Here is a 24,875-nt window from a genome sequence, read left to right on the forward strand (position 1 = left end):
AGCTGGGAGAGCAGGAAGGGGGAGAGAGAAAAGGGCAGACCCTGACTGGTTGGGGGAGAGAGGGGAAGAGAAAGCGAGAGAGAGGAAGAACAGAGACACAGAGACAGGGAGGGAGGGAGAGAAACAGAGAAAAGGGAAGAATAAATGGGAGACACAGAAGCCCCACAGGCAGAGAAAGAGGATGGAGACCGGGAGAGGGCGAAAGGAAGGACAGATGTGCAGAGACAGAAGGGAGGGCAGAGAGGTAGCAAAAGCAACCAAGAATGACAGGAGCGGAGAGGAGGAGGGAAAGAGGGCGAGAGAGAAAGAGAGAGAGAGAGGGAGGAGGGAGGGAGAGAGGGAGCGAGAGAGCGAGAGAGCACGCACGGAGCGAGGAGGAGGAGGCGCAGGAGAGAAGAGGGAGGGAGACCAGCGAGGGACAGGACAGGGCGGAGAGGCGGAGGGGACCTAGGGAAGCCGGGGAGGAGCGAGACTGGCCGAGGGAGGAGGGCGGGCGAGGCGGGAGCGCCGGCCGCCGCCGCCTCCCGGCCTCTTTTGTCCCTTCCCTCCTCTGCGTCAGGCTCCCCTGGCCCGGCCTCCCCCTCCCGCTCCCTCCTCCGCCCCGCTCCTCCTCCCCGGGGCTGGATGGAATTTTTTCCCCTGGACCTGGGCCAGCTCCGGGGCAGGGGGGAAGCCAGGCCGGACTGGGCTGGGCGGTGGGGAGGGGCCGGGGCGGGGGGCCCCCTGGGGAGGGGGCTGGTCCCACGGCCGCGCCGCCGGCGGGGTCTGGGGAGGGGGAGCCCCGGGCCGCAGAGCCGGGGAGGAGGCGCCGGCCGGAGGGAGTCGGGGAGAAGGGAAGGAGGATGGCGGGGACGGCGGGAGGAAGGGGAGAGGCCGCCGGGCGGCGAAGGCGGGGAGAGGATGGAGAGCGCTCGGCGGCGTTGGGGCCCGGCCTGCGGGCCCCGGGCGGCGGAGAAGACCCCTTCCCTGCGACGCGGGAGCCGCGGGAGCCGTGAGTCTGCGGAAAGGGAGGTTGGGGGGCTGGGGCCCGGACTCCTGGGTCCTTGAGGGAGGAGCACCCGGGGGCCTGGATTTCTGGGTTCTTGGAGGAGGAGTTGGGGGTGGGGGGGTGGGGTAGCTGGTAGCCCAGACTCCAGAATCCTTGAAGGAGAGGGCTGGGACCTGGATTCCGGGGTCCAGAAGCTGGATAAAGCTGGGGACACCTCCTAGATTCAAGAGGGAGGACAGAGATGGGGGCTGGGGCTGGTAGGATCCTGGCTGGAGGAGACTAGGGGCGAGCTGCCTGAGCCCTCGGGGGAGGTGGAGGAAGACTGTCTGACTTTGGAGTGCCTGCGGCAGCGGAAGGGTTAACGTCTGGCCGGAGGGGAGGGGGAGGGGCAGGGATGGGGCTGCGGGGCTTTGAGGGGTCAAGGGTGAGCCGTGCCAGTGGGAGGGGGCCGAGGAGGAGGGGGAGGTTGTCTGGGCTGCCAGACAGGCCAGGGTCAGCGGCGGGGGCAGGGGATGTCTGGAGGAGGAGAGGCCCAGCATCCATGCTCCCTCGGGCACCCGGGATTCCAGGTCCCAGCCCCCTCCTCCCTCAGATCTGGGAGTACACCACCCAGTCCCCCACCCATTCCCCCATCCATTCCAAAATCCAAGCCCCCAGCCCCCTTTTTTCCTGGATCCAGGAGTCTGAGCCCTAGTCTGTTCTCTCAGACCAGGGAATCCACACTCCAGCCCCTAACTCCTTCAAAACCCCAGAGTTCAGAACCTCAGCGCCTCTTCCCAAGGAGCGCGGCCCCCAACCACCCTCTGCTCCTCTAGAACCCGAGCGTCCAGGCGCCGGCATCTTTATCCCTTTGAAGCCTGCAGTTCTGGGGATCCCCAGGCCCCTCCTCCCCCGGAACCCAGGAGTCCCCACCTCCTCTTTAGCCCCAGCTGGAGTCCAGCCCTCCAGGGGTTAAGGGGGCGGGGCCAGCTGGTTGCCATGGTGCCAGACTGTTTGGGTCTGCTCTCTGACCCTTGGGGGCTCCCCAGGGTCCGCAGAGAGGGGGAGGGGGACCTAAGCCTGGGGGAAGTCCAGAGCCTACCCCTTCCCCAAAGCCGGCCTGTGGGCCCAGGGAGTTCGCGTTTCCACCAACGCCTTGTCCAGTGACCTTGAACAAGTCCTGACCCTTCGCTCTCCGCCTCAGTTTCCCCAAGGAAACACTGGTTGACGGGTTGGGAAGATGCTTAGGTCCCGGGAATCTTTGAGATTCTCGGCTTCCCCTCTCCCCTCACCCCCCTCCTCAGGCCCCAGGCAGCCCCGGGGCATGCTGGGAACCCAGGCCTGGGCTCCGGGCCAGGTTTTTGGGGGGGGGCGGGGGCAGCCTCCTCCCTTCCCCTTCCTCCCCACCTTGGCCTGACTCTCGCCCCCGCCTGAGGGTCTGGGAGGTTGGGAAGGAGGGAAGGGGGAAGAGAGCTGGGACCGTAGACCCGTCTCCGGCCCCCGCCTCCCCCTTTCCTTCTCCGCCCCTTTCCCGCCTCTCCTCCCCCTCCTCAGCAGGTCGCTACCCCAGCCCTGGGCCCCTTCTCAAACCACCCCCACCCCACCCCCAGCTCCAGACCTGGCTCGAGCTGCGAGGGGGAGGGAGAGAGAGAAGGAGAAAGAGAGAGAAGGGAGGGAGACCCAAAGAGAGAAGGGGGAGGGGAGGAAAGAGAGAGACCTAAGAGGGAGGGAAGGAGAGAGAGAGAGAGAGAAAGGGAGAGAGATAGAGACTGAGAGAGCAGGAGACTGAGGGAGGTGAGGGATGGAGAGAGGGAAGGGGTGGAAGGAGAGGAAGTGAGGAAAGACCTCTGAAAAAAGGGGGTGGAGAAGGGTGAGAGACGAGAGAGAGACAGAGACTGAGAGAGGGCCAGAGAGAATGAGAGAGACAAAGAGGGGGAACGGGGAGAAGGGGAGGATGAAAGACAGAAGGTAGAGGAAAAGAAGGAGAAAGGGGGAGAGAGGGAGGAAAACAGGAGCGGGGAGAGGAGAGAGGCGATAGGCAGAGAGAGAGAGAAGCCAGCGCAGAGCCAGGGAGGGATGTCCTGATGCAGGAGGAGGCTAGGAACCAGGGAAGGTGGAAAGAAAGAGGGAGAGAGAAAAAAAGGCAGGGCCAGAGAGACCTGGACTGCGAGAAAGGAACGGGAAGGTGCGGCTGGAGCAGGGGCAGCTAGAACCAGACAGTCCAGGAGGGGCTGGGCACGGGAGAGACCCCAGCTGGAGGGGCTCTGAGCCCAGGGGTGGGGAGTGTGGGTGCTGGGTCCACCGCCCACCTCTCGCAGGCGGACTTCGGGAGTCTCTTCCCCTCTCTGAGGCTCAGCCCCCTCACCTGCCAAATGGGGGATGCTGAGGGCACCTCGCTGTCTGGACTGGGAGGTGTCAGAGAGAGGACTGGTGCTCTGGGCCTGGTATGGGGTCATCGCTGGGGGATTGTGGCTGTCATTATAAATGACCCAAAGAAGAGAGGAGAGAGGAAAGAAAGTACCCAGGGAGGCTTTGATGGTTGGCTAGCCCCTGGCCTCCTTAGCCCTGGGCATGGAGTCTGCAGACTGACAGAAGGGTGAGTAGGAAGCAGGTGTGCCCAAAGGGCCAAATTCCAAGACAGATGAGGTTCTCTCCCAGCCGGCACCCAGGAAGCCAGGTTTTCTATCAGGCCATGCCTTCCCCAGGAGGCCTGCCTGGCCCAAGGGAGGAGGGACTGGGGGTGGGGATTCCTGGGTCTCTGGGGAGAAGGGGGCTTTGGATCTGGACTTATGAGTCTGAGAGAGGAAGGGGCTGAGTCCTTGGATTCCAGAAACATTTGGGGGAAAACGGGCCAGGGACCTGGATTCCTGCATCTCTGGTGAGGAAGGGCCTGGACTTCTGGGTTCATTAGGGAGGAGGAGGATGAGGGCCTTGACTCCAGGGTCCCTGATGAGGAAGGGGCTGAGGGCCTGGACTCCTGGGTTCCTTGGGGAGGAGGGGCCGGGGGCCCGGACTCCTGGGTCCTGGCACCCACCCGTAGAACCGACCTTGCGGGGCCTTCGCCGCACACAAGCTCGTGTCTGTGGGTCCGTGTCGGGGGCTCACCATCGCGGCAGGGGCCTCCCCGGCCCTCCCCCCCACTCCCTGGTCCTCCTGGTCCCTGTCTGTCTGTCTGTCGGGTCTGTCCACCTGCCGCGCCCCCCGGGCTGAGGTAGGAGGTTGTATAGTTGAGGAGGACACCCAAGGAGATCACTATACGGCCTCCTAGCTTTCCCCAGGCTGCGCCCTGCACGGGACGGGGCCCGGCGGGGACCCCCAGCCCCACTCGGGGACCGTTAGCCCCACTGGGCTGCCCCAGGGACCCTGGGAGGAGGAGCGAGGCTCTTTTCTGTCCTTGTCCCTGCATCCCCTCCTTCCCCTGAAATCTGTCTTCCTTCCCTGTCTGTCTCTCCATCTGCACTCCGCTGTGTCTCTGTGACTTCTGCGTCTCTTTCACAGTGGATCCTCTGACTCCCTTTTATTCTGGCTTTCTAGGTCTCTGCCCCTCCCGATATCTCTCCGTGTCTCTGTTTCTGTCTTTTTTGGTCTTTCTGCCTCTGGCTCTCGGAATGTCTCTGTGTCCATCTCCATCTCTGACCCCCACCCCAGGGCCTACCGGGCCACTGCATAGCATGTTGCCAGTCTCTGGGTCCCTGAGACCCTTTAACCTGTGAGGACATCCAGGGTCACAGGTGAGGTTCTTGGGAGCCTGGCGTCTGGCCCAACCGCACACCTGGGGAATTGCTGGCCTGACCTCTGACCCCTGACTTCTCATACCCTTCCTCCAGAGCATGACATTTGACCACCAACTGAAACCTGACCTCTGACCCTAGACCACTAGCCCTTCCCCCACCCTGTGGTGACTTCATAAAGGTTACTAGCTTCTCCCCTGGCCTTGAGACCCACACGATGGCCCTGGTGGCCGTCGACAGTGCCGTCCTGTCTGCCCTGTTGGCCCTGGCTGTCTCCAGGGTGCCCGCCTGGGCCTGTCTCCTCTGCTTCACAACTTACTCTGAGCGCCTCCGCATCTGTCAGATGTTTGTTGGCATGCGGGGCCCCAAGCTGGAAGAGTGTGAGGAGGCCTTCACGGCCGCCTTCCGGGGTCTCTCTGACACGGAAATCAGTGAGGAGACCATCATCAGTGTCCTGGGGAAGGTGCAGAGGGAGGAACCAGAGAGGCCAAGAGGGTCAGGCTGAGGGACAGACAGAGAGAAATAGTCAGAGGAGAAAGGCTCAAAGACCGTGAGAATAACAGAGATTTAGGGACAGAGAGACACAGATAGGGGAAGACAGCAGGGCAGAGACTCAAAGAGGGGAGGATGGAGAGTCAGAGAGGGGAGGATGGAGACTTGGGAAAATGGAGAGTCAGAGAGGGAAGGATGGACACTCGGGAGGATGGAGAGTCAGAGAGGGGAGGATGGAGACTCGGGAGGATGGAGAGTCACGGAGAGAGGGGAGGATGGATACTCAGAGAGGGGACAATGGAGAGACAGACATTAGAGGATGGAGACTGGAGAGGGAACAGATACCCAGAGAGGGGAGGATGGAGACTCAGAGGGGAGGATGGAGACTCAGAGAGGGGAAGATGGAGACTCAGAGAAGGATGGAGACCCAGAAAGGGGAGGATAGAAATGAGGCAGAGACTAGGGAAGCAGGATAGAGACTGGTCAGGGGCAGAGACTCAGGGAAGATGGAGACTCACAGAGAGGTGAGGATAGAGACTTGGGAGGGACTCAGGAAGCGTAGCGACTGTGGGGCAGAGAGTCAAAAGAGGGGAGGATACAGCCGTGGGAGGGCAGAGACTCAGAGACAGAATGTTCCCATTAGGGACATGGTGTTGTGGGGAGCTGCCTCCCCCAGCCCCTGCCCCCTCCCTCACCGCCAGACTATGATGAGAGAAGCCACCTGCATGACGCCTTCACCCAGATGACCCATGCCCTGCAGGAGCTGGCTGCTGCCCAGGGTGAGTGTGGGGGATGGGGAGATGGGAGATGTGGACTTGGAGCCCCCAAGAGATGGGTATGTGGGAGGGCCTGGGGCAGACGAAGGAGGCCCCCAGAGCTGGGCAGTGATCTAGGAAGGGAAAGCTGGGAAGCCATTGAGCTCAGCTACTTGTCCAAGCAAAGGTTGAAGGTAGCTCTAAGAGCCAGGGGCTGAAGGTGGTGAGGGGGAAGGGACGCTGCAGAAATTGTCTAGAGCTGGAAGTCCAGATGGGGTCGGGTAGGCCTAAGTTCTGCCATGGCTGCATGGCTCACAATCTTAACTGGCTATGAAGTTCTGGGTGGGTCACTGCCCCTCTCCTGGCCTCAACTTACCCATCTGTAAAGTGGGACAATCTTCTTGCCTCCTTGGATGGCCACGGAGCTCAGCGGCCGGGGAGGGCAGGGGGAAATTGGGGTGCCTGACGAGCCTGACCTTAGGGAAGGCATCTTCCTCTAGGATAGAACACACATACACTCGCACGCACACACACACTTAAACTCACACACACACAGATTTCTTATAAAATGATTCCACATTTTTGAGATGTGAGGCAATTAGCAGAAAAACAGGAACAGCAGAGTAGATCGCTCAGGTGACAGCAGTGAAGAGAGACGAGGTGTGACTGTCCTGATGAGACAGGCACATGTGACAGCGTTGAGGTGTGTGACCGTGCGAAGAGACCTCAGGACTGGGGGCCACACGTGGCCGATGGGCAGTCATCATGCCAGGTCACCATGGCCATGATCCCCACAGCGTGCCAGACCCTGGAACTGTGGAGGCTCAGAGTTGCAGGAGTTACAGAGCCCTGCGCTGTAGAATAAACCGGCTTCCTCTTAGATCCAGGAGCTCAGGGCTGATTCCCACACCCACAGTCGCTCCTTTTACTTCCTGCTTTGCCCTCCAAGCGTCTTGTCAGAGATCCCGGAAGAGGGAAGATTGCCATCCACCCAGGAGGCATCCAGGGCCAGCCTGGAGAAGGCCTCAGCAGTGGCTCCCCCACCTCCACCCTAAAGGGAGATCTGAGGCCCCAAAGCTCTCCATCGGGGGTGTGCAGGATTCCAGGAAATGCCCTGTCTCCCTACTTAGGCTGCCTAGTCACAGAAGCTTTTAAAAAGATCAGGAACCTTTGCATCAGGGAGTGGAAGCTTTCTGTGGGGCCGCATGTGGGACAGACTTGGAGAGGAGAGAGAAGAGGCTGGGTGAGGGTCCAGGCCAGAGCGGAGGCCTGAGTGGGGGCTGGGGCTGTGAAGGTGGAGAAGAAGGCCCAGGGCCAGAGTTAGGTCTGCTGGGCTGTTTGGGGAAGCATAAAGAACAGCGTCTGAGAGAGGCCCTGCTCCGGGCCTGTTGGACGGTGGGTCATCACTGAAGTAAGAAGCCTGAGAGAAAGAGCCGGGGGCAGATGATGAGCTGGGTTAGAATGTAGTGACTTCAAGGAGTCTCAGGGACTTATAGGAGGCAGCTAGAGTTCAGCAGAAAAAGAGAATTTTGAGTCTTTTTCCTCAGGGCACTGGGGAGCTGCAGCAGGAGTGTGAACAGCGGAGAAGTAGGGGCAGCTCTGGGTGTAGAGAGAACCCTCTGGGGTCATGTGGAAGATGGACCAGAGCGAGAGTCTGAGGCCGGGAGAAGCTGGTGCAATACGTTCAATGAGATTTACTGAATGTGCCGGGAACAACCCTGGGAACACAGCTGTGAACAAAACTGCAAACCACCCATCCTCGGGTTGCTTATATTGGGGCGGAGTCTGGGGAGACAGACAATAAACATAATAAAATATCTTAGTATCTTAGTATGTCAGTTGGTGATCCCTGCTGTGGAGGAAAACAGAAGGGGAAGAGAAAGGGGGAATAGTTTTTTTAAAATTTAATGTAATTTATTTATTTGAGACGGAGTCTCACTCGGTCACCCAGGCTGGAGTACAGTGGCTTGATCTCGGCTCGCTGCAAGCTCCGCCTTCCGGGTTCACGCCATTCTCCTGCCTCAGCCTCCTAAGTAGCTGGGACTACAGGCGCCCGCCACCACGCCCGGCTAATTTTTTTTGTATTTTTAGTAGAGACGGTGTTTCACCGTGTTAGCCAGGATGGTCTCCATCTCCTGACCTCGTGATCTGCCTGCCGCAGCCTCCTAAAGTGCTGCGATTAAAGGCATGAGCCACTGTGCCCGGCCTTATTTTTTTTTTTTTTTTGAGATAGGGTCTCATTTTGTCACCCAGGCTGGAGTTCAGTGGTCTGATAATAGCTCACTGTAGCCTCAAACTCCTGGGCTCAAGCCGTCTTCCTGCCTCAGCCTCCCAAGTAGCTGGGACTATAAGGTGGGACAAAGATGGTATGCATCACCATCTTTGGCTAATTTTTTAAATAGTTTGTAACGATGGGATTGGTCTTGAATTCCTGGGCTCAAGTGATCTTCCCACCTCAGTCTCCCTAAGTGCTGGGGTTACAGGCATGGCTGGGTGATAATTTTAAATAGGTTGGTCAGGGCAGATGGAAATGACAGAGTCCAGTTGAGCAAAGACCTGAACAAGGTGACAGTGACAGCCATGCAGATAATCTGGGGAAAGAGATTTTCAGGCCACACACCCAGTGCAAGACCCTGGGGCCCATGGGGCTGGAGTGAAGGTGAAATCAGAGAGATAGCAAGGGGCTACCTCCGGTAGATCCTCATAGACAGGTGATTCTCAAGCCCCAGCATATATCAGAATCCCCTGGGAGCTTATTTAAAATGCAGATTTCTGGACTCCACCGCCTCTGACCAGCAGGTCCAAGGTAGGGCCCAGAAATGGACATTTCTGTCAAGATCCCAGGCAGGGCTCATGATGCTGCTCTGGAAACACTCTGAGAATTGCTGTTGTAGGCCCTTGGAATGACTTTTGTTTTTTGCTCTTGAAACGGGGGAGCTATTGGAGGACTTTACACAGAGAGACAGGATCTGACCTGGGATTTAAGGAGATCTCTCTGGCAGCTATGTGGGTCCTGGACAAAGGCAGAAAGACTTCCAGTGAGAAGCCTGCCCGTGGTGGCTTGGACCAGTCACAGTGGTCCGGGGCCCAGATGAGGTCTGAACAGAGGGGGGTGGGCATAAGGATTTGACCGTGTGCCAGGCCTGCCCATGCGTGTTAGAGGCTGTGTTTGCCATACACAGAGTCATTCATATTAAGTATCTTCCTAAAGGATATCCTCTACCGGCCCTGTGAGGCTGGGTTTTATAGTCTCGCTTCTCAGATGGGAACGCTGGGGCTCTTCCGGACAAGAACAGTAGACCTGGGATATATTTGGAGATAGACTGGACCAGATGTAGGTGGGTGAGGGCAGCGGGAAGAATCAAGGATGACTTTTGCGTCTCCTCCAGAGGGAGGAGCAGGGAGATGGAGGAGCTGACGTAGGCTGACTGCCTCTTGGTGATCCCGGTGATCTTATTTGTATATATGTATACATAAACCACGGAGTGGATGACCTGGTACAGATTGGATGCAGTATTAGGTGTGGAGATTATGCATGCAGCGATTAGGTGTGGAGGCTCTGTAGCCTGACCACCAGGGTCAAACGTAGCCATGTGACTTTGGACCACTTCTGTAATCTCCCCACGCCTCTGTTTCCCCATCTCAAACTTGGAGATGGCAATCCTAAGTTTGCCAGCCTTCTCTAACACTCACTATGTGCCAGGAGCCATTCTACATGCTTAGCGACACCATCTCATACAATCCTTAAACAATGCCCTGAAAGAGTGGGGATGAGGATGCTTTCATGGTTGTATGGCATCTCATCCTCCCCCAACCCTGTGATACAGACAGTGCTATCATCCCCATTTGATGAATGAGGAGACTGAGGATCAGGAAGGTGAAGTCACTTGGCCAAGGTCACATGGGGAGGAGGGCTTGTGATTGATACTCAGAGCTGAGACAGGTATGCTCAAGATGGAAGCGCCAGGACTCAGACCCCAGATGATCTGAACCAGAGTCAGAGCTCCTGACGATATGCAACTCCTGTGGGGGAGACTTTACAACACCCACCCATGCCTCTTTGTGGCCTGCTTGCTATAACCCAGGCTGTTTGGAACATTTCACTCCATTCATACTCCCCTGGTGGGTTATAAGCCCAACCCACCACCATGGCTTCCTCGGTATATCCCACATTCACCTTGCCCATGAGTCATTTGATTTGGCCCATAGAAATTATTTGGATGACTCCTGCAACATCCTGGCGTCTCATTTGTGCACCCCAGTCTGACCACATGCTCCTGATCATCCTGCCATCTTGAGACCACACTCCTTGCTCTGTGGCCGAGGAGAGACCACTAGGTCCTCATTTGGAACCCACTTCTCGGCATCAGTACTTCCTCTCTCCAAGTGTATATCCAGTGATCGTTGTTTCAGCCACTCTCTTGCCAATATCCGCAGTTCCCTCCCTTTCTGTATGGTTTTAATCACAGAGGACGCTTTCCCCTGTCCTTGCAATGGCTTAAGCCCATAGGAAGTTTATCTCTCCTATATAAAGTAAGTCTTGAGGTAGGCACTTCAGGGTAGTTTGGCACCTCCATTTCTTGGGGATCCAAGCTCCTTCAAGGCTTAATATCCCAGGGAATAGCCCTTGTCCTCATGGTCCTGTGTGGCTGCTAGAGCTCCAACCATCAAAACAAATTTTCAGGCAGCAGGATGCAAATTTTCTGGCAGCAGGATGGATGAGGGGAACAGTAAGATGGCACCACCTTCTCTCTGTTTTTTAGAGACAGAGTCTTGCTGTATTGTCCAGGCTGGAGTACAGTGGTGCAATCATAGCTCACTACAGCCTTGAACTCCTGGGTTCAACCATCCACCCACTTCAGCTTCCTGAGTAGCTAAGACTACAGACACATGCCATCACACTTGGCTAATCTATAAAAATTTGTTTAGGGATGGTGTCTTGATATGTTGCCCAGGCTTATCTTGAACTCCTGGCCTCAAGTGATCCTGTCACCTCAGCCTCCAGAGTAGCTGGGATTCCAGGTGCGGTACCACCTCCCTTTTAAGGCCACTTCCTGTGACTCACATATAACACATCCATTTACATCCTATGGCTATAGCTTGGTCACATGACCACAACTGCAAGGCAGGCTGGGAGATGAAGCCTTTTACCTGTTCTGTGGATATCAATATATAGATATTTGGAGGCCATGGACAATTCCTGGGTATTGGTTTGCTGGGACCACTGTAACAAAGTACCGTAGACTGGGTGACTCGAACAACAGAAGTTTCTGCCTTCCAGAAGTCTGAGGTCAAGGTTTTGGTGTCAGCAGGGTTGGTTTCTTCTAAGGCCTCTCTCTTTGGCTTGTAGATGCTTTCTTCATATGTCCCTGTGTTCATCTCTGTATCCTAATTTCCTCTTCTTATAAGGATACCAATCATACAGCATTACGGCCCACCCTAATGACCTCATTTTAACTTAATCACCTCATTAAGAACCAAGTACAGTCACATTCTGAGGTACTGAGAGTTAGGACTTCAACATACAAATTTGGTTGAGGGGGGCACAATTTAGCCTACAAAACCCTGCCACATTTCTGATTTCCACAAACCACCACGAGATCAAGTCAGCTGTCTACTTTTTCTTATTCCACTGGAACAAGCCACAAACCCATACAGTTTGGATTTGGAGGCCACTGCAGTGGTCAAAACACAAGGCCAGGCATGGTGGCCCACACCTGTAATCCCAGCAGTTTGGGAGGCTGAGGTGGGCAGATCACTTGAGGTCATGAGTTTGAGACCAGCCTGGCCAACGTGGTGAAACCCCATCTGTACTAAAAATACAAAAATTAGTTGGGCATGGTGGTGGGTGCCTGTAATCCTAGCTACTGGGGAGGCTGAGGCAGGAAAATCGCTTGAACCTGGGAAGTAAAAGTTGCAGTGAGCCAAGATCACACCACAGTACCCCAGCCTGGGCAACAGAGTGAGACTCTATCTCAAAACAACAAAAACACCTACAAAGACAAGGAAGATAAAAGAGTAAAAGATGGCTAAATATAGAAGTGAATAGAGGACGGGGACCATGGAAGTGGCCGGTGTGTGCTCCATTTCAAGGGAATGGTTGCTACTCATCTCCAGCTATTCGCTGCCTTATGGAAATACGATCTTTGTGTTACAGCTCTTCCAACTTTGTAAAAAGATGCCAAACGTTTTATGTGACATTCCAAATTTTATATGTTGGCAACTGGTTCATTTTCTTTTAAACACTTTCCAGGCCAAATATAACACATCCCGTGGATGGATTTGGGCCATAGGCCACCAGTTGGGGTCTCTAGTTTGAGTTGGATCCTGGAATTCATTGTACAAATACTAACTGAGCAGTTTTAAGACTCGGGGCCCTCTCCAGGATTCAGAGGACACAGCGCTACAGAAGAACATGTTTATTTACTTACGAGACAGACATACATGATCATCATCTATATATAAATATATGTAATTGCAGACGGATGAGAGCTAGGAATGAAATAATTGCAATGAGAGACAAAAACAGGGAACTTGGTTAGATCTGTGATGATGGAATGATGATTAGGAGAAGGAAAAATATGCTAAAAACCGAAGCCAGCATGTGCAAAGGCCCTGAGGTGCTAGAGAATGTGGTTGTTTTCATATTAAAGGAAATGAGGCCGGGCATGGTGGCTCATGCCTGTAACCTCAGCACTTTGGGAGGCTGAGGTGGGTGGATCACTTGAGGTCAGGAGTTCGAGACCAGCCTGTCCAACATGGTGACACCCCATCTCTACTAAAAACACAAGTATTAGCCAGGCGTGGTGGCGCATTCCTGCAGTCCCTGCTACTAGGGAGGCTAGGGCAGGAGAATCATTTGAACTCAGGAGGCAGAGGTTGCAGTGAGCCGAGATCACGCCACTGCACTCCAGCCTGGGTGACAGTGAGACATTGTCTCAAAAAAAGAAATGAAAAGTGGGCAGTAGGGATGGGACAGGGAGGGAGGGGGAACTAGGCCAAACCACGTAAGACCTAATAGGCCTTGGGGAGGAATTTTATCTTTATCCTCCCCTTCTCCCCACAACAAGCTATATGCAGGTGTCCAGGAGGGCTTCCATCCTGGAGAGATTCAGGAGGCAGAAGGACACTTAGGGACTTGTTAGCCTTCAAGTACACAAGGCGGGAGATAAGAAGAGGAGCAGAGGATATGGTAATAAGAGAAGGGTGAAGAGGGGCCAGGGAAGGGCAGATACCATGACAGCACCTCCTGTGAGCTAGGACCAGCATAGCCCTAGCCAGGCTAGATCAGAATGCAGGACCAAGGACCAAGCCCTAGGGGAAGAGCTTTACTACACAGGCCGTCCTCCCCTCCACTCTCCAGGATCCTTTGAGGTTGCCTTCCCTGATGCTGCAGAGAAAATGAAGAAGGTCATTACACAGCTTAAAGAAGGTAAAATACACTCCATCTCTCCTCTCTCAGACACACAAACACAATTAGAAAACCCCACTTTTGGCCGGGCACGCTGGCTCACGCCTGTAATCGCAGCACTTTGGGAGGCTGAGGCGAGCAGGTCACTTGAGGTCAGGAGTTCAAAACCAGTCTGACCAACATGGTGATACCCATATCTACTAAAGATATAAAAATTAGCTGGGCGTGGTAGCGCATGCCTGTAATCTCATCTACTCAGGAAGCTGAGCCAGGAAAATCGCTTGAACCCTGGAGGCGGGGTTGCAGTGAGGGGAGACTGTGCCACTGCACTCCAGCCTGGGTGACAGAGCAAGACTCCATCTCAAAACAAAACCCACTCCTGAGACCCCCATGCACTCCCCTTCAATCCCCTGGTCCCATCTCTTGAGTCTCAGACCTTGAGGAAGGACTCTTACCCCGCATGGACCATTTTTGATCCTGCCCCGCCCCTTCGATGAAGTTTCCCCTCCAACTGAGCCCCTTTCTGGGACTACTTCTAGCCTGGCCACGCCTCTTTTAGTGGGCCACCACCTTGGCCCCGGTCTCCTGCAAGGATCACCCAGGATCTAGCCCCGCCTCCTCGGTGGAATACACCTGGACTGCCCATCCCCCTCAGGACCTACAGCAAACCAGAGTGGCTCCCCCTAAACCCCAAGTAGAAGGCTGGCAGCAGGCCTGTGCCTGACCTCGTAATGGAATGCTCAGGCTTGGCCCCGCCCCCACGTTATGACGAAAGCTTGGCCCTACCTCCTCGGAGCAATGCGTCCGGCCTTGTAACATCCGTTAGGGGAGCACCGGGCAGGGTTCTTTAAGTAGTGATGACTTTAGTGATGTTTCCTCTTCCTCCACAGCCCAGGCCTGCATCCCTCCTTGCGGTAAGGACTTCATCTAAAACTTGGAATTGCGGGGTAAGGGAGGCGGTCCGGGCCGAAACCTACGACATCAAGTGGTGGAAATCGGGTGGGCTTCAAATCCTTAGGAGGCCAATAAGCCCTGGAGAAAAGGAAGTAAACCAGGTATTGCGCTAAATCCTCAGAAGGTGGGTGTGAGAGCCGAAGCAAACCAATAGGAATCCTAGAGGGCGGAGAGGCGTGAAAGTCGGCCAAGGACAACAGGGAGGGCGAGGTCAAGATGCCACCTGGCCTATGGACCCTGGGAAGCTACACGGATCTCAGATGGGCCAAGGGCCCCGGGCTTGGGAGGGCAGGTGGCACCTGACGCAGTGTTCCCGCCCCACAGGTCTCCAGGAGTTCGCCCGGCGTTTCCTCTGCAGCGGGTGCTACTCCAGGGTCTGCGACCTCCCGCTGGACTGCCCAGGTGAAGGGGCGGGACCTCGGGGTGCAGGAGACTAACTTGAGAAAACGGGACCAGAGCACCGAGGGGCATGAGCTGGCTGGTGGCGAGCCAGACGTGGGCGGGGCCCAGCGAGTGAACCCAGCTCCGTCTTCAGTTCAGGATGTGACAGTGATTCGGGGCGACCAGGCTATGTTTTCTTGCATCGTGAACTTCCAGCTGCCAAAGGAGGAGATCACCTATTCCTGGAAGTTCGCAGGAGGAGGTGTGAGTCGGGGCAGGGCAGGCGCGATGCATTTAGACGGGCGATTTAGGCTTCACTAGAGGTTGGGGAGTCAGCTTTCGGGGACTGGACTCCGCGAAGCTCCTTCTAGACACAGGCATCAGCAACAGGAGGGTCCCGGGATTTAGGGGAGAGCTCGAAGATAAGAATGCAGGACCAAGGACCTGGGGCGGGGGCTCACAACTGTAATCCCAGCGCTTTTGGAGACCAAGGCGGGAGGATGGCTTGAGGCCAGGAGTTCGCGACCGGCCTGTGCAACATACTAAGACCCCACCTCTACCAAAAAATTTTAAAAACAGCCGGGCGTGGTGGTGCACGCCTATAGCCCCAGACACTGGGGAGGCTGAGCGGGAAGACTGTTTTAAGTCCAGGAGTTCGAGGCTGCAGTGAGCTATGATCACGCCACTGCACTGCAACCTGGGCGCCAAAACGAGACCTTGTCTGGAAAAGAAAAAAGAATAAACACCACATACATAAATAAAAGCATGTTCTAGGGGTAGGTTATGGGTAAGGGTTTAAGGAGTGAGGGGAAGGGGTGCGTTTACGGCAGAGGAGCGAGTAGAGGGCTCGGGGGCGGGCTGCTCAAGGCTCAGGGCCGGGACTCCAGGAGGCGTGGTCTAGCTCGGGGGCGGGGCTTGTAGGTTACTCAGTGGCAAGCCGGAGTTGAGGAGTTTAAGCCGGCGCGTCTCGCAGCTCCGGACTCAGGACTTGTCCTATTTCCGAGATATGCCGCGGGCCGAAGGATACCTGGCGCGGATCCGTCCGACGCAGCTTACGCACCGCGGCACGTTCTCCTGCGTGATCAAGCAAGACCGGCGCCCCCTGGCCCGGCTCTACTTCTTTCTTAACGGTGGGGCGGGGCGCGGCGGCGCGAGCGAGCGGGGCGGGGAGAGGGCCGGAGCGAGGGGTGGGGCTCGTGCCTGACTGACGTGCGCGCCCCCGCAGTGACGGGCCCGCCCCCGCGGGCGGAGACAGAGTTGCAGGCCTCGTTCCGGGAAGTGCTGCGCTGGGCGCCGCGGGACGCCGAGGTGATCGAGCCCTGGAGGCCCAGCCTGGGCGAGCTGCTCGTCAGGCCCGAGGCTCTGACGCCCAGCAACCTGTTCCTGCTTGCAGCCCTCGGGGCCCTCGCATCAGCGAGTGCGACCGTGTTGGCGTGGTGAGTCCTCGGTACCCCGGCGCCCCAGCATCTAGCTCCCCGCTCTCTCAGATCCCACCGAGAAGTCTGGGTTCCCACCAACCTCCAACCCAGGAGGTCGGGCTCTCAGTCCCTCCCCTCTCAGATCCACGAGTCCAGGTCCCAGCCCCTCCTTACTCAGCCCAGAAATCCAAGTCCCCAGCTCGCTCCTCCCTTAGATCTAAGAATCCAGGTCCCCAGCCCTTCCTCCCTCAGACCCAGGAGTCCAGGCCCCCACACCTCTCCTCACTCAGACCCAGGAGTCCAAGGCCTTAGCCCTACTCCCTCAGATCCAAGAATCCAGGCACCCAGGTTCCTCCTCCCTGAGACCCAGAATCCCAGGCCCCAGCCCCTCCTTCCTCAGACCCAGGAGTCCAGGCCCTGTCCACCTTTTCGACCCTGGTGTCCAGGCCTCCAGGACTTAGGTTTCTAGTCACCAACCCCTCCTGTAACACACATACCTCTTTGTTTCCCCAGGATATTCTTTCGATGGTACTGCAGTGGCAACTAACAAAGGTATCTCTTTCCTCCTTCCCTATCCTGTTTCCATTCTGAAAATAAAGAATATATTTCAACTCTGGACTGTTTCATCTCTGAAGGTGGTCACTACTAAGTCGGGTTGGAGGTGCAGCAAGCCCACACATGCCCAGATGAATATGGCCCGCATAATGACAGTTAGGCATAGCTACCGCAGTGCAAGTTAGGTGGGAACCCAGATACCCCCTCTCAAGGCTGTCTCCTTGACATTTCCACCTGCAGAAGACACCCTCAAATAGAGTCCTCCATGTTGCCTTCAGAGGCTGTTCCTCCCCGAGGCTTTCCTCCTACCAGAAAGAGCAACACCATCCACCTAGCAGTTCAAACCAGAAACCTTGGAATCTGACTTCGCCTCCACTTCGAATTCATTTTCATTTCCAACTCTCAGACTTTTTAACTCCTAAATATCTCGTGAAGCTGCCTTCTCTGTGGTCCCAGTCACCCCCACTTCATGTCTGGATCAGTGGAGCAGACCCCCGCCTCTCCTTGGCCTCTCTCCACTCTAGCCCGTTCTCTACATACCAGCAGGACTTGTTTTGTTTTGATTTATTTTATTTTTATTTTTATTTTTATTTTTATTTTTTTTTTTTTTTTTTTTTTTTTATTTCTTGCCTTCTGCTAGCTTTTGAATGTGTTTGCTCTGATTTATTTTATTTTATTTTATTTGGAGACAGCATCTCACTCCAAGGCCCAGGCTGGAGTGCAGTGGTGTGATGTCAGCTGACTGCAACCTCCGCCTCCCAGGTTCAAGCGATTTTCTTGCCTCAGCCTCCCAGGTGGCTGGGATTATAGGCATGTACCGCCATACCCGTCTGATTTTTGTATTTTCAGTAGAGACAGGGTTGCACCTTGTGGCCAGACTGTTCTTGAACTCCTGACCTCAAGTGATCCACCCGCCTCGGCCTCCCAAAGTGCTGGGATTACAGGCGTGAGCCACCATGCCCGGCCAAGGACTTAAGTTTTAAAGTGTGTCAAATTGGGTTACTCTGCCCAGAATCCTTTAGTGGCTCCCTCTTGCCATTGAGACAAAATCCAATTCCTTGTCAAAGCCTCAGAGGTTCCACAAGTCTGGCCTTTGCTGACCTCACTAGCAGCCTTGTGCCGTACCCCTTTCCTCCTTGATCTTGCCACCCTGCGGTTTTTCTCTGACCTTTCCTCTTTCCTTGCATTCATCATGATACTTCTTGCCCTCTCTAGGATCTTGGTTCACACTGTTTCCCACCTAGAATAATATTTTCTACTTTTTTTTTTGTCTAGTTAACTCAATTATGATTTCCCCTGAGCAGCCATTACATCTATTAACTCTGATAATCCCCTTGACAAGTCTGTAAGGCTGGCACTGCATTTACTTTACTGACTCTACCTCTCCTTCAGGCCCCTTGCTGCTTTCCAACCCCAGTGGCCTCCTTATTTGGTCCCTGGAACATGCAAGTCTCAGTCCCATTTCTAGGCCTTTGCTGTGCTTCATACTTGAAATGACTTTCCTCTGAACTTCACAAACCCACCTCTCTCTCGTTGCACAGATCCCAGATCGAATGGCTCCTTCTCTTAACTACCTCTCTCTTCCCATTTGACATTGCCCAATTTCACCTTGTTCACTGAGCTCATCTGGACCTAATGTTAAGTACTTCTTTTTTTTTTTTTGAGACGGAGTTTCGCTCTTGTTGCCCAGGCTGGAGTGCAATGATGCGATCCTGGCTCACTGCAACCTCCGCCTCCCAGGTTCAAGCGATTCTCCTGCCTCAGCCTCCTGAGTAGCTGGGATCACAGGCATGTGCCACCACAATTGGCTAATTTTGTATTTTTGGTAGAGACAGGGTTTCTCCATGTTGGCCAGGCTGATCTGGAACTCCTGACCTCAGGTGATCCACCTGCCTTAGCCTCCCGAAGTGCTGGGATTACAGGCGTGAGCCACCGCGCTCAGCTGTTAACTCACTTTTTAATTTGGTTTTGCCTTTCCTGCCTGAAAGAGAAGCTCCTTCTGAGCATGTACTCATTCTTGTTCACTGGTCTATTTCCCTTTATTAATTTGTTCATTCAGCAAATATTTATTGAGTGTTTACTATTTTGTCATGTATTTTCAAGGCACTGTAGAGATCCCAATGAAGAAATAAGAGACAAAAAGTTTGTATAGTACTCACATGAAACTTAGATTCCAGTGGACAGTAAAAGAAAATTGTTTCTCTCTCTCTTTTTTTTTTTGTTTGTTTGAGATGGAGTCCTGATCTGCCGCCCAGGCTGGAGTGCAGTGCTACAATCTTGGCTCACTGTAGCCTTCATCCCCTGGGTTCAAGCAATTCTCGTGCCTCAGCCTCCCAAATAGTTGGGACTACAAAGGCGTATGCCAACATGCCCGGCTAATTTTTGTATTTTTAGTAGAGACAGGGTTTCGCCATGTAGGCCAGGCTGGTCTCAAACTCCTGACCTCAAGTGATTGCCTGCCTCAGCCTCCCAGAGTGCTGAGATTATAGGCGTGAGCCACCGCTCCTGGCCAGAAAACTGTTTCTCTACTCCCAACATTTCTGACACTAAATGTGTGGGATTCTACCTCCTGCCCCCATACCAACCAATTCTCCAACTCTCCCAGATACCAGTTGAGTGTCCTATAATTCCTTCAATTCTAAAATAAACAACCCAGAGTTAGCATCACGCTACACAAGTTTTAAGAGCTCAGGCCCACAAGACTGACCCCACTTCAGACACCAGTCGCAAGTCCGGGGCTCCTGCAACCTGCAGCCCCCCAGCTCAGTAATTTGCTGGAATAGCTTGAATAACTCGGGGAAACATACGGGTTTATTATAAAGGAGAGTATGAAGGAACTAGGTTAATAGCCAGATGAAGAGGTAGATAGGGTGCGGTCCAGAAGGGTCCCAAGTGCAGAAGTTTCTGTGTCCATGGGAGTTGGGATGCAGCAGCCTATCAGTGCGTGGATTCATTCACCAGCCTGGAAGCTCTGCAAACCCCATATTTTAGGGATTGTTCATCATGTAGTCGTGATCACTGACTAACTCAGTCTCCACCCCTTTTTCCCTCCCCAAGTACTGGAGGGGGCGGGTGAGGCTGAAAGCTCTTAAGCTCCTAATCATGGCCTAGTCTCGCTGGTGACCAGTGCCCATCCAGGAGACCACCAAGAGTCACGAGCAGAACAAACGATGCTGCTATCACCCAGGAAATTCACGAGATTAGGAGCTCTATGTAAGACGCTTCTGTTGCCTACATCACTCCAGAAATTACGAGGGTTTAAGACTGTCAGAAACCAGGGACAGACACCAAGTATGTATTTCTTATGTCACAGACAATAAATAAGAAAACAAAATACGAAATTATATGGTAACGTGTGATGGAGAAGATAAGCAGAGAAACGGAATATGGGGCCGGGGGAAGTAGCAGTAGGATCTTTGGAGAAGCCCTCACTGAGAAAGTGACGTTTGAATAAAAACTTGAAGGGGATGACAGTACGAGCCATTATGGATATTTGTGTGAAGAGTGTTCAGATGGCCAGGCGAGGTGACTCATTCCTGTAATCCCAACATTTTGGAAGGCTGAGGCGGGTGGATCACCTGAGGTCAGAAGTTCGAGACCAGCCTGGCCAACATGGTGAAACCCTGTCTCTACTAAAAATACAAAAATTAGCCTGGTGTGCTAGCACATGCCTGTAATCCCAGCTACTCAGGAGGCTGAAGCACGAGAATCGCTTGAATCTGGGAGGCGGAAGTTACAGTGAGCCCTGAGGCAGGAGTGCCAGGCATGTGGGAAGACAGCTGGGAGGACATCCAGCAGGCCAGTGTAGCTGGAGCAGTGCCTTAGGAAGTGAATACACAGTGAAGTCAGAGACCATGGGGACCAGATGGTGCTGCTGGCTGCTGTAAAGTCTAGACTTACCTCTGTAAGAGATGAGGGTCGGCTGAGTGTGGTGGCTCACGCCTGTAATCCCAGCACTTTGGGGGACCAAGGCTTGAGTTTGAGAGGTCAAGGCGCAGTGAGCCATGATTACATCACTGCAGTCCAACCTGGGCTACAAAGTGAGACCTTGACTCAGAAGAAAAAAAAAGGGGCAAGGTGCAGTGGCTCGCGCCTGTAATCCCAGCACTTTGGAAGGCTGAGGCAGGCAGGTCACTTGAGGGCAGGAGTTCGAGACCAGCCTGGCCAACGTGGTGAAACCCTGTCTCTCCTAAAAATAAAAAATTAGCCAAGCGTGGTAGCAGGCGCCTGTAATCCCAGCTACTTGGGAGGCCAAGGCAAGAGAATCGCTTGAACCCGGGAGGTGGAGGTTGCAGTGAGCCAAGATCGTGCCATTGCACTCCAGCCTGGGCAAAAAGAGTGAAACTCCCATCTCAAAAAAAAAAAGAGATGACGTGAGCCATGACTGCACCACTGCAGTCCAACCTGGGCTACAGAGCAAGACCCTGTCATAAAAAAAAAAAAAGGAAAAAAAAGACGAGAGTCACGGGTGGCTTTTGAGCAAAGCAAGGGCAGGTCATGATTTGATTTCCATGGCTACTGTGTGGCTAAGAATTGGGGCAAGGTGGAAGCCGGCATCGCTGAGAGGTGCTGCAGTAATCCAGGGACGAGATGCGGCCCCGGGAAACAAGGTGGTGAGGAGCAGTGGCTCTAGATATGTCTTGAAGGTAGAACCAGTGGGATTTGCTGATGGTTCAGAATGTTGGATGAAAGGAGAGAGGCCAAGAATAACCACGGTGGCACTGTCCAGTAGAACCCTGTGCCATGCTGGAAATATTCTAGATCTGCACTGTCCAGTAGCGCAGCACCAACCACATGTGGCCGTGAAGCACATGAAGGTGACCTGTGCAACTGAGGAACTGAACTCATAATCTTGGGTAACTCTTCAGGCAAGAAAGGGTGTCAAAAAAAAAAAAAAAAAAAAAAACAAGAAAAAGAAAAGAAAAAAATCAACTCTGGTAGCGTTTTTTTTTTGTTTGTTTGTTTGTTTTTGAGACAGAGTCTCGCTCCGTCGCCCAGGCTGGAGTGCAGTGGCCGGATCTCAGCTCACTGCAAGCTCCGCCTCCAGGGTTCACGCCATTCTCCTGCCTCAGCCTCCTGAGTAGCTGGGACCAGGCGCCCGCCACCTTGCCCGGCTAGTTTTTTGTATTTTTTTTAGTAGAGACGGAGTTTCACCTCGTTAGCCAGGATGGTCTCGATCTCCTGACCTCGTGATCCGCCCGTCTCGGCCTCCCAAAGTGCTGGGATTACAGGCTTGAGCCACCGCGCCCGGCCTCTGGTAGTAGCTTTAATTACGTTAACGTTACATAGTTCCTGCTCTTTGACAACAGAATCACAGAGGCCTGTGTGAGTATTCTTACTTGTGGATCACTCTGAACTCCTTGTTTATTTGACTAAGAGTCCCTTGAAGGCAAGCTTCTTTTTTTTTTTTTTTTTTTTTTTTTTGAGACGGAGTCTCGCAGTCGCCCAGGCTGGAGTGCAGTGGCCGGATCTCAGCTCACTGCAAGCTCCGCCTCCCGGGTTTACGCCATTCTCCTGCCTCAGCCTCCCGAGTAGCTGGGACTACAGGCGCCCGCCAACTCGCCCGGCTAGTTTTTTCTATTTTTTAGTAGAGACGGGGTTTCGCCGTGTTAGCCAGGATGGTCTCGATCTCCTGACCTCGCGATCCACCCGTCTCGGCCTCCCAAAGTGCTGGGATTACAGGCTTGAGCCACCGCGCCCGGCCAAAGGCAAGCTTCTTAATTGTTTCTATACTTGCAAACTAGGCAGTGTGTGTGGCATTCAATAGGTACTTGGTGAATGTTTTGGTGACTGATGAATCAAGGAATGCATGAACGGGAAAAAATTGTTTAGACTTCCATGTGGTAGTGGCTAGTGATGGACAGTTACAGCTCTAGCAGTTTTTGGCCTAGCAGCTGGGAGGATGAAGTTCTCTTTACTGAGATAGAGAGACTGTTGGAGGAGCATGTTTTGTGGGGATTAGCAGGGAGGAAGGGGAGAAGATGTTAGGAGTCTGGATTGAGATGCCTATTAGGCATCCAAGTGGAAATGTCTTGGAGGCAGTTGGATATACAAGCCTGGAATTTAAGGGAGAGGTCTAGCCTGAAGGTCTGTTTGGGAGAGTCCCGTCTCCATGCAAGGAGCATGAATGAAGTATTCAGAGCCATTAACACTGGAGGCACAAGGGAAGTGGGTATAGATGGATAAGAGACGAGGATGAGAGGATCCAGGAAAGAAAACAAGGTGGAAGAAAGCAAGGTAACTGTGGCTTTCTGAAAGCCAAGTAGCTGGGCATGGTGGCTCACGCCTGTAATCCCAGCACTTTTGGGAAGCCGAGGCTGGTGGATCACTTGAGGTCACGAGTTTGAGACCAGCCTGGCCAACATGGTGAAACCTGTCTCTACTAAAGATACAAAAATCAGCTGTATGTGGTGGCACATGGCTGTAGTACCAGCTACTTGGGAGGCTGAGGTAGGAGAATTGCTTGAATCTGGGAGGTAGAGGTTGCAGTGAGCTGAGTTCGCGCCACTGCACTCCAGCCTGGGCGACCGAGCAAGACTCCATCTCAAAAAAGAAAAAAAGGAAGTCAAGTAAAGAAAGTGTTTCAAGGAGGAGTGATCAACTGTGTCAGACACAGCCAAATCATGAAATAGGGCTGAGAATTGGCTATTGGTTTTAGCAAAGTGGATATCATTGATGAACTTGACAAGAGCAGTTTCTATGGAGAACTAGGGGAAAGGACGACCATCTGATTGGCATGGGTTTAAGAGTTAATGGAAATCAACATCATTAGTCATTAGGGCGGTGCAAGTCAAAGCCACAATGAAATGCTACTTCACACCTGCGAGGAAGGCTGTAATAAAAAAAGTCAGGTAATACAAAATGTAGCAAGGGCGTAGAGAAATTAGAACCCTCATACATTGTTGGTGGGAATGTAAATGGTACAGTCCCTGTGCAAAACAGTCCGGCAGTTCCTCAAAAAAATTAAACATAGAATTAACATAGGACCCAGCAATTCCATTTCTAAGTATATACCCAAGAAAATTAAAAAGTTGTGCCCACACCAAAACTTGCACACGAATGTTCATAGTAGCATCATTCATACAGCCAAGAGGTGGAGATATCCCAAATATCCATCAACTGATAAATGCATAAACACAATGCAATAGAGCCATACTGCAGAATATTATTTGGCCATAAAAAAGGAATGAATCAGTGATACATGCAACCACATGGATGAACCTTGATATGCTAAATGAAAGAAGTCACAAAAAAAGCACATACTGCAGGATTCCATTTATATGAAATAGCCAGAATAGGTAAATCTATAAAGAGAAAGCAGATGAGCAGCTATCCAGGTCTTAGGGGGATAAAGGGGTGAGAAAGGAGAAGCGAGCTGCCAAAGGGGATGGGGTTCCTTTTGTGGGGTGATGAAAATGTTCTAAAATTAAATTATGGTGGTGGCTGTGCAAACCTGTACACTTACTAAAAATCATTGGGTTGTACCCTTTTTTTTTGAGATGGAGTCTCATTCTGTCACCTAGGCAGGAGTGCAGTGGCATGATCTCACCTCACTGCAACCTCCGCCTCCCAGGTTCAAGTGATTGTCCTGCCTTAGCCTCCTGAGTAGCTGGGATTACAGGCACCTGCCACCATGCCTGGCTAAATTTTTTTTGTATTTTTAGTAGAGATGGGGCTTCACCATGTTGGCCATGCTGGTGTCGAACTCGTGACCTCAAGTGATCTGCCCACCTCGGCCTCCCAAAGTGCTGGGATTACAGGCGTGAGCCACCGCGCCCGGCCGAATTGCACACTTTGAACGAGTGAACTCTGTGCGAGAGAAATTGGAGACAAATATGGACAACTCTCCCAAGGAAATTTGCTATTAACAGAAATAGATATGGAACAGTTGTTTATGGGGAAACTGAGGTCAAGAGAGGGAGTCTTAAAAATGGGAGAGTAACAATATGTTCGGATGCTGATGGGAAAGGCTCCGAAGGGAAAGGAGAATTGACGGAGGATCAATTGGAAAGAACTGCTGGAGTGACGTCTTCGAGCAGACAAAGAGGACATAGGGTCTGGTGCCCTGATGGAAGAGGTTGGCATTGACTTGGAGCACAGGTCACCCTCAGCAACAGCAAGAAGGTGGAGTGTATGCACACAGGGGCAAGTGAGTGGGAAGACGTGGAGATGAGGACTCCAGCAAAAGTTTTCTCTTTTAACCCCTATTTT

The 24,875-nt window shown here is 53.4% G+C and overlaps 1 protein-coding gene across 3 annotated transcripts; it reads left to right on the forward strand.

The window, feature by feature from the left end:
• The first annotated feature begins 795 nt into the window (after nucleotides 1–795).
• SPACA6 (sperm acrosome associated 6) lies at nucleotides 796–16,725 on the forward strand. 3 transcript variants are annotated; one of them, XM_033224341.1, is made up of 9 exons: nucleotides 796–991; nucleotides 5,892–5,969; nucleotides 13,309–13,377; nucleotides 14,247–14,270; nucleotides 14,635–14,712; nucleotides 14,846–14,955; nucleotides 15,665–15,821; nucleotides 15,917–16,127; nucleotides 16,623–16,725. In XM_033224341.1, exons 1-9 carry the CDS (start codon nucleotides 901–903, stop codon nucleotides 16,654–16,656), a joined length of 852 nt encoding a protein of 283 aa, XP_033080232.1. In that variant the 5' UTR covers nucleotides 796–900; the 3' UTR covers nucleotides 16,657–16,725. The 3 variants fall into 3 exon arrangements, with proteins under 3 accessions (XP_033080232.1, XP_033080235.1, XP_033080236.1); XM_033224344.1 differs by having other exon boundaries at nucleotides 838–991; nucleotides 14,846–14,953; nucleotides 15,696–15,821; XM_033224345.1 differs by lacking the exon at nucleotides 796–991 and adding an exon at nucleotides 4,267–5,129.
• The last annotated feature ends 8,150 nt before the right edge of the window (nucleotides 16,726–24,875 follow it).

This window comes from Trachypithecus francoisi, unplaced genomic scaffold, assembly GCF_009764315.1.
Source record: "Trachypithecus francoisi isolate TF-2019V2 unplaced genomic scaffold, Tfra_2.0 Lachesis_group12, whole genome shotgun sequence".
NCBI lineage: Eukaryota > Metazoa > Chordata > Mammalia > Primates > Cercopithecidae > Trachypithecus > Trachypithecus francoisi.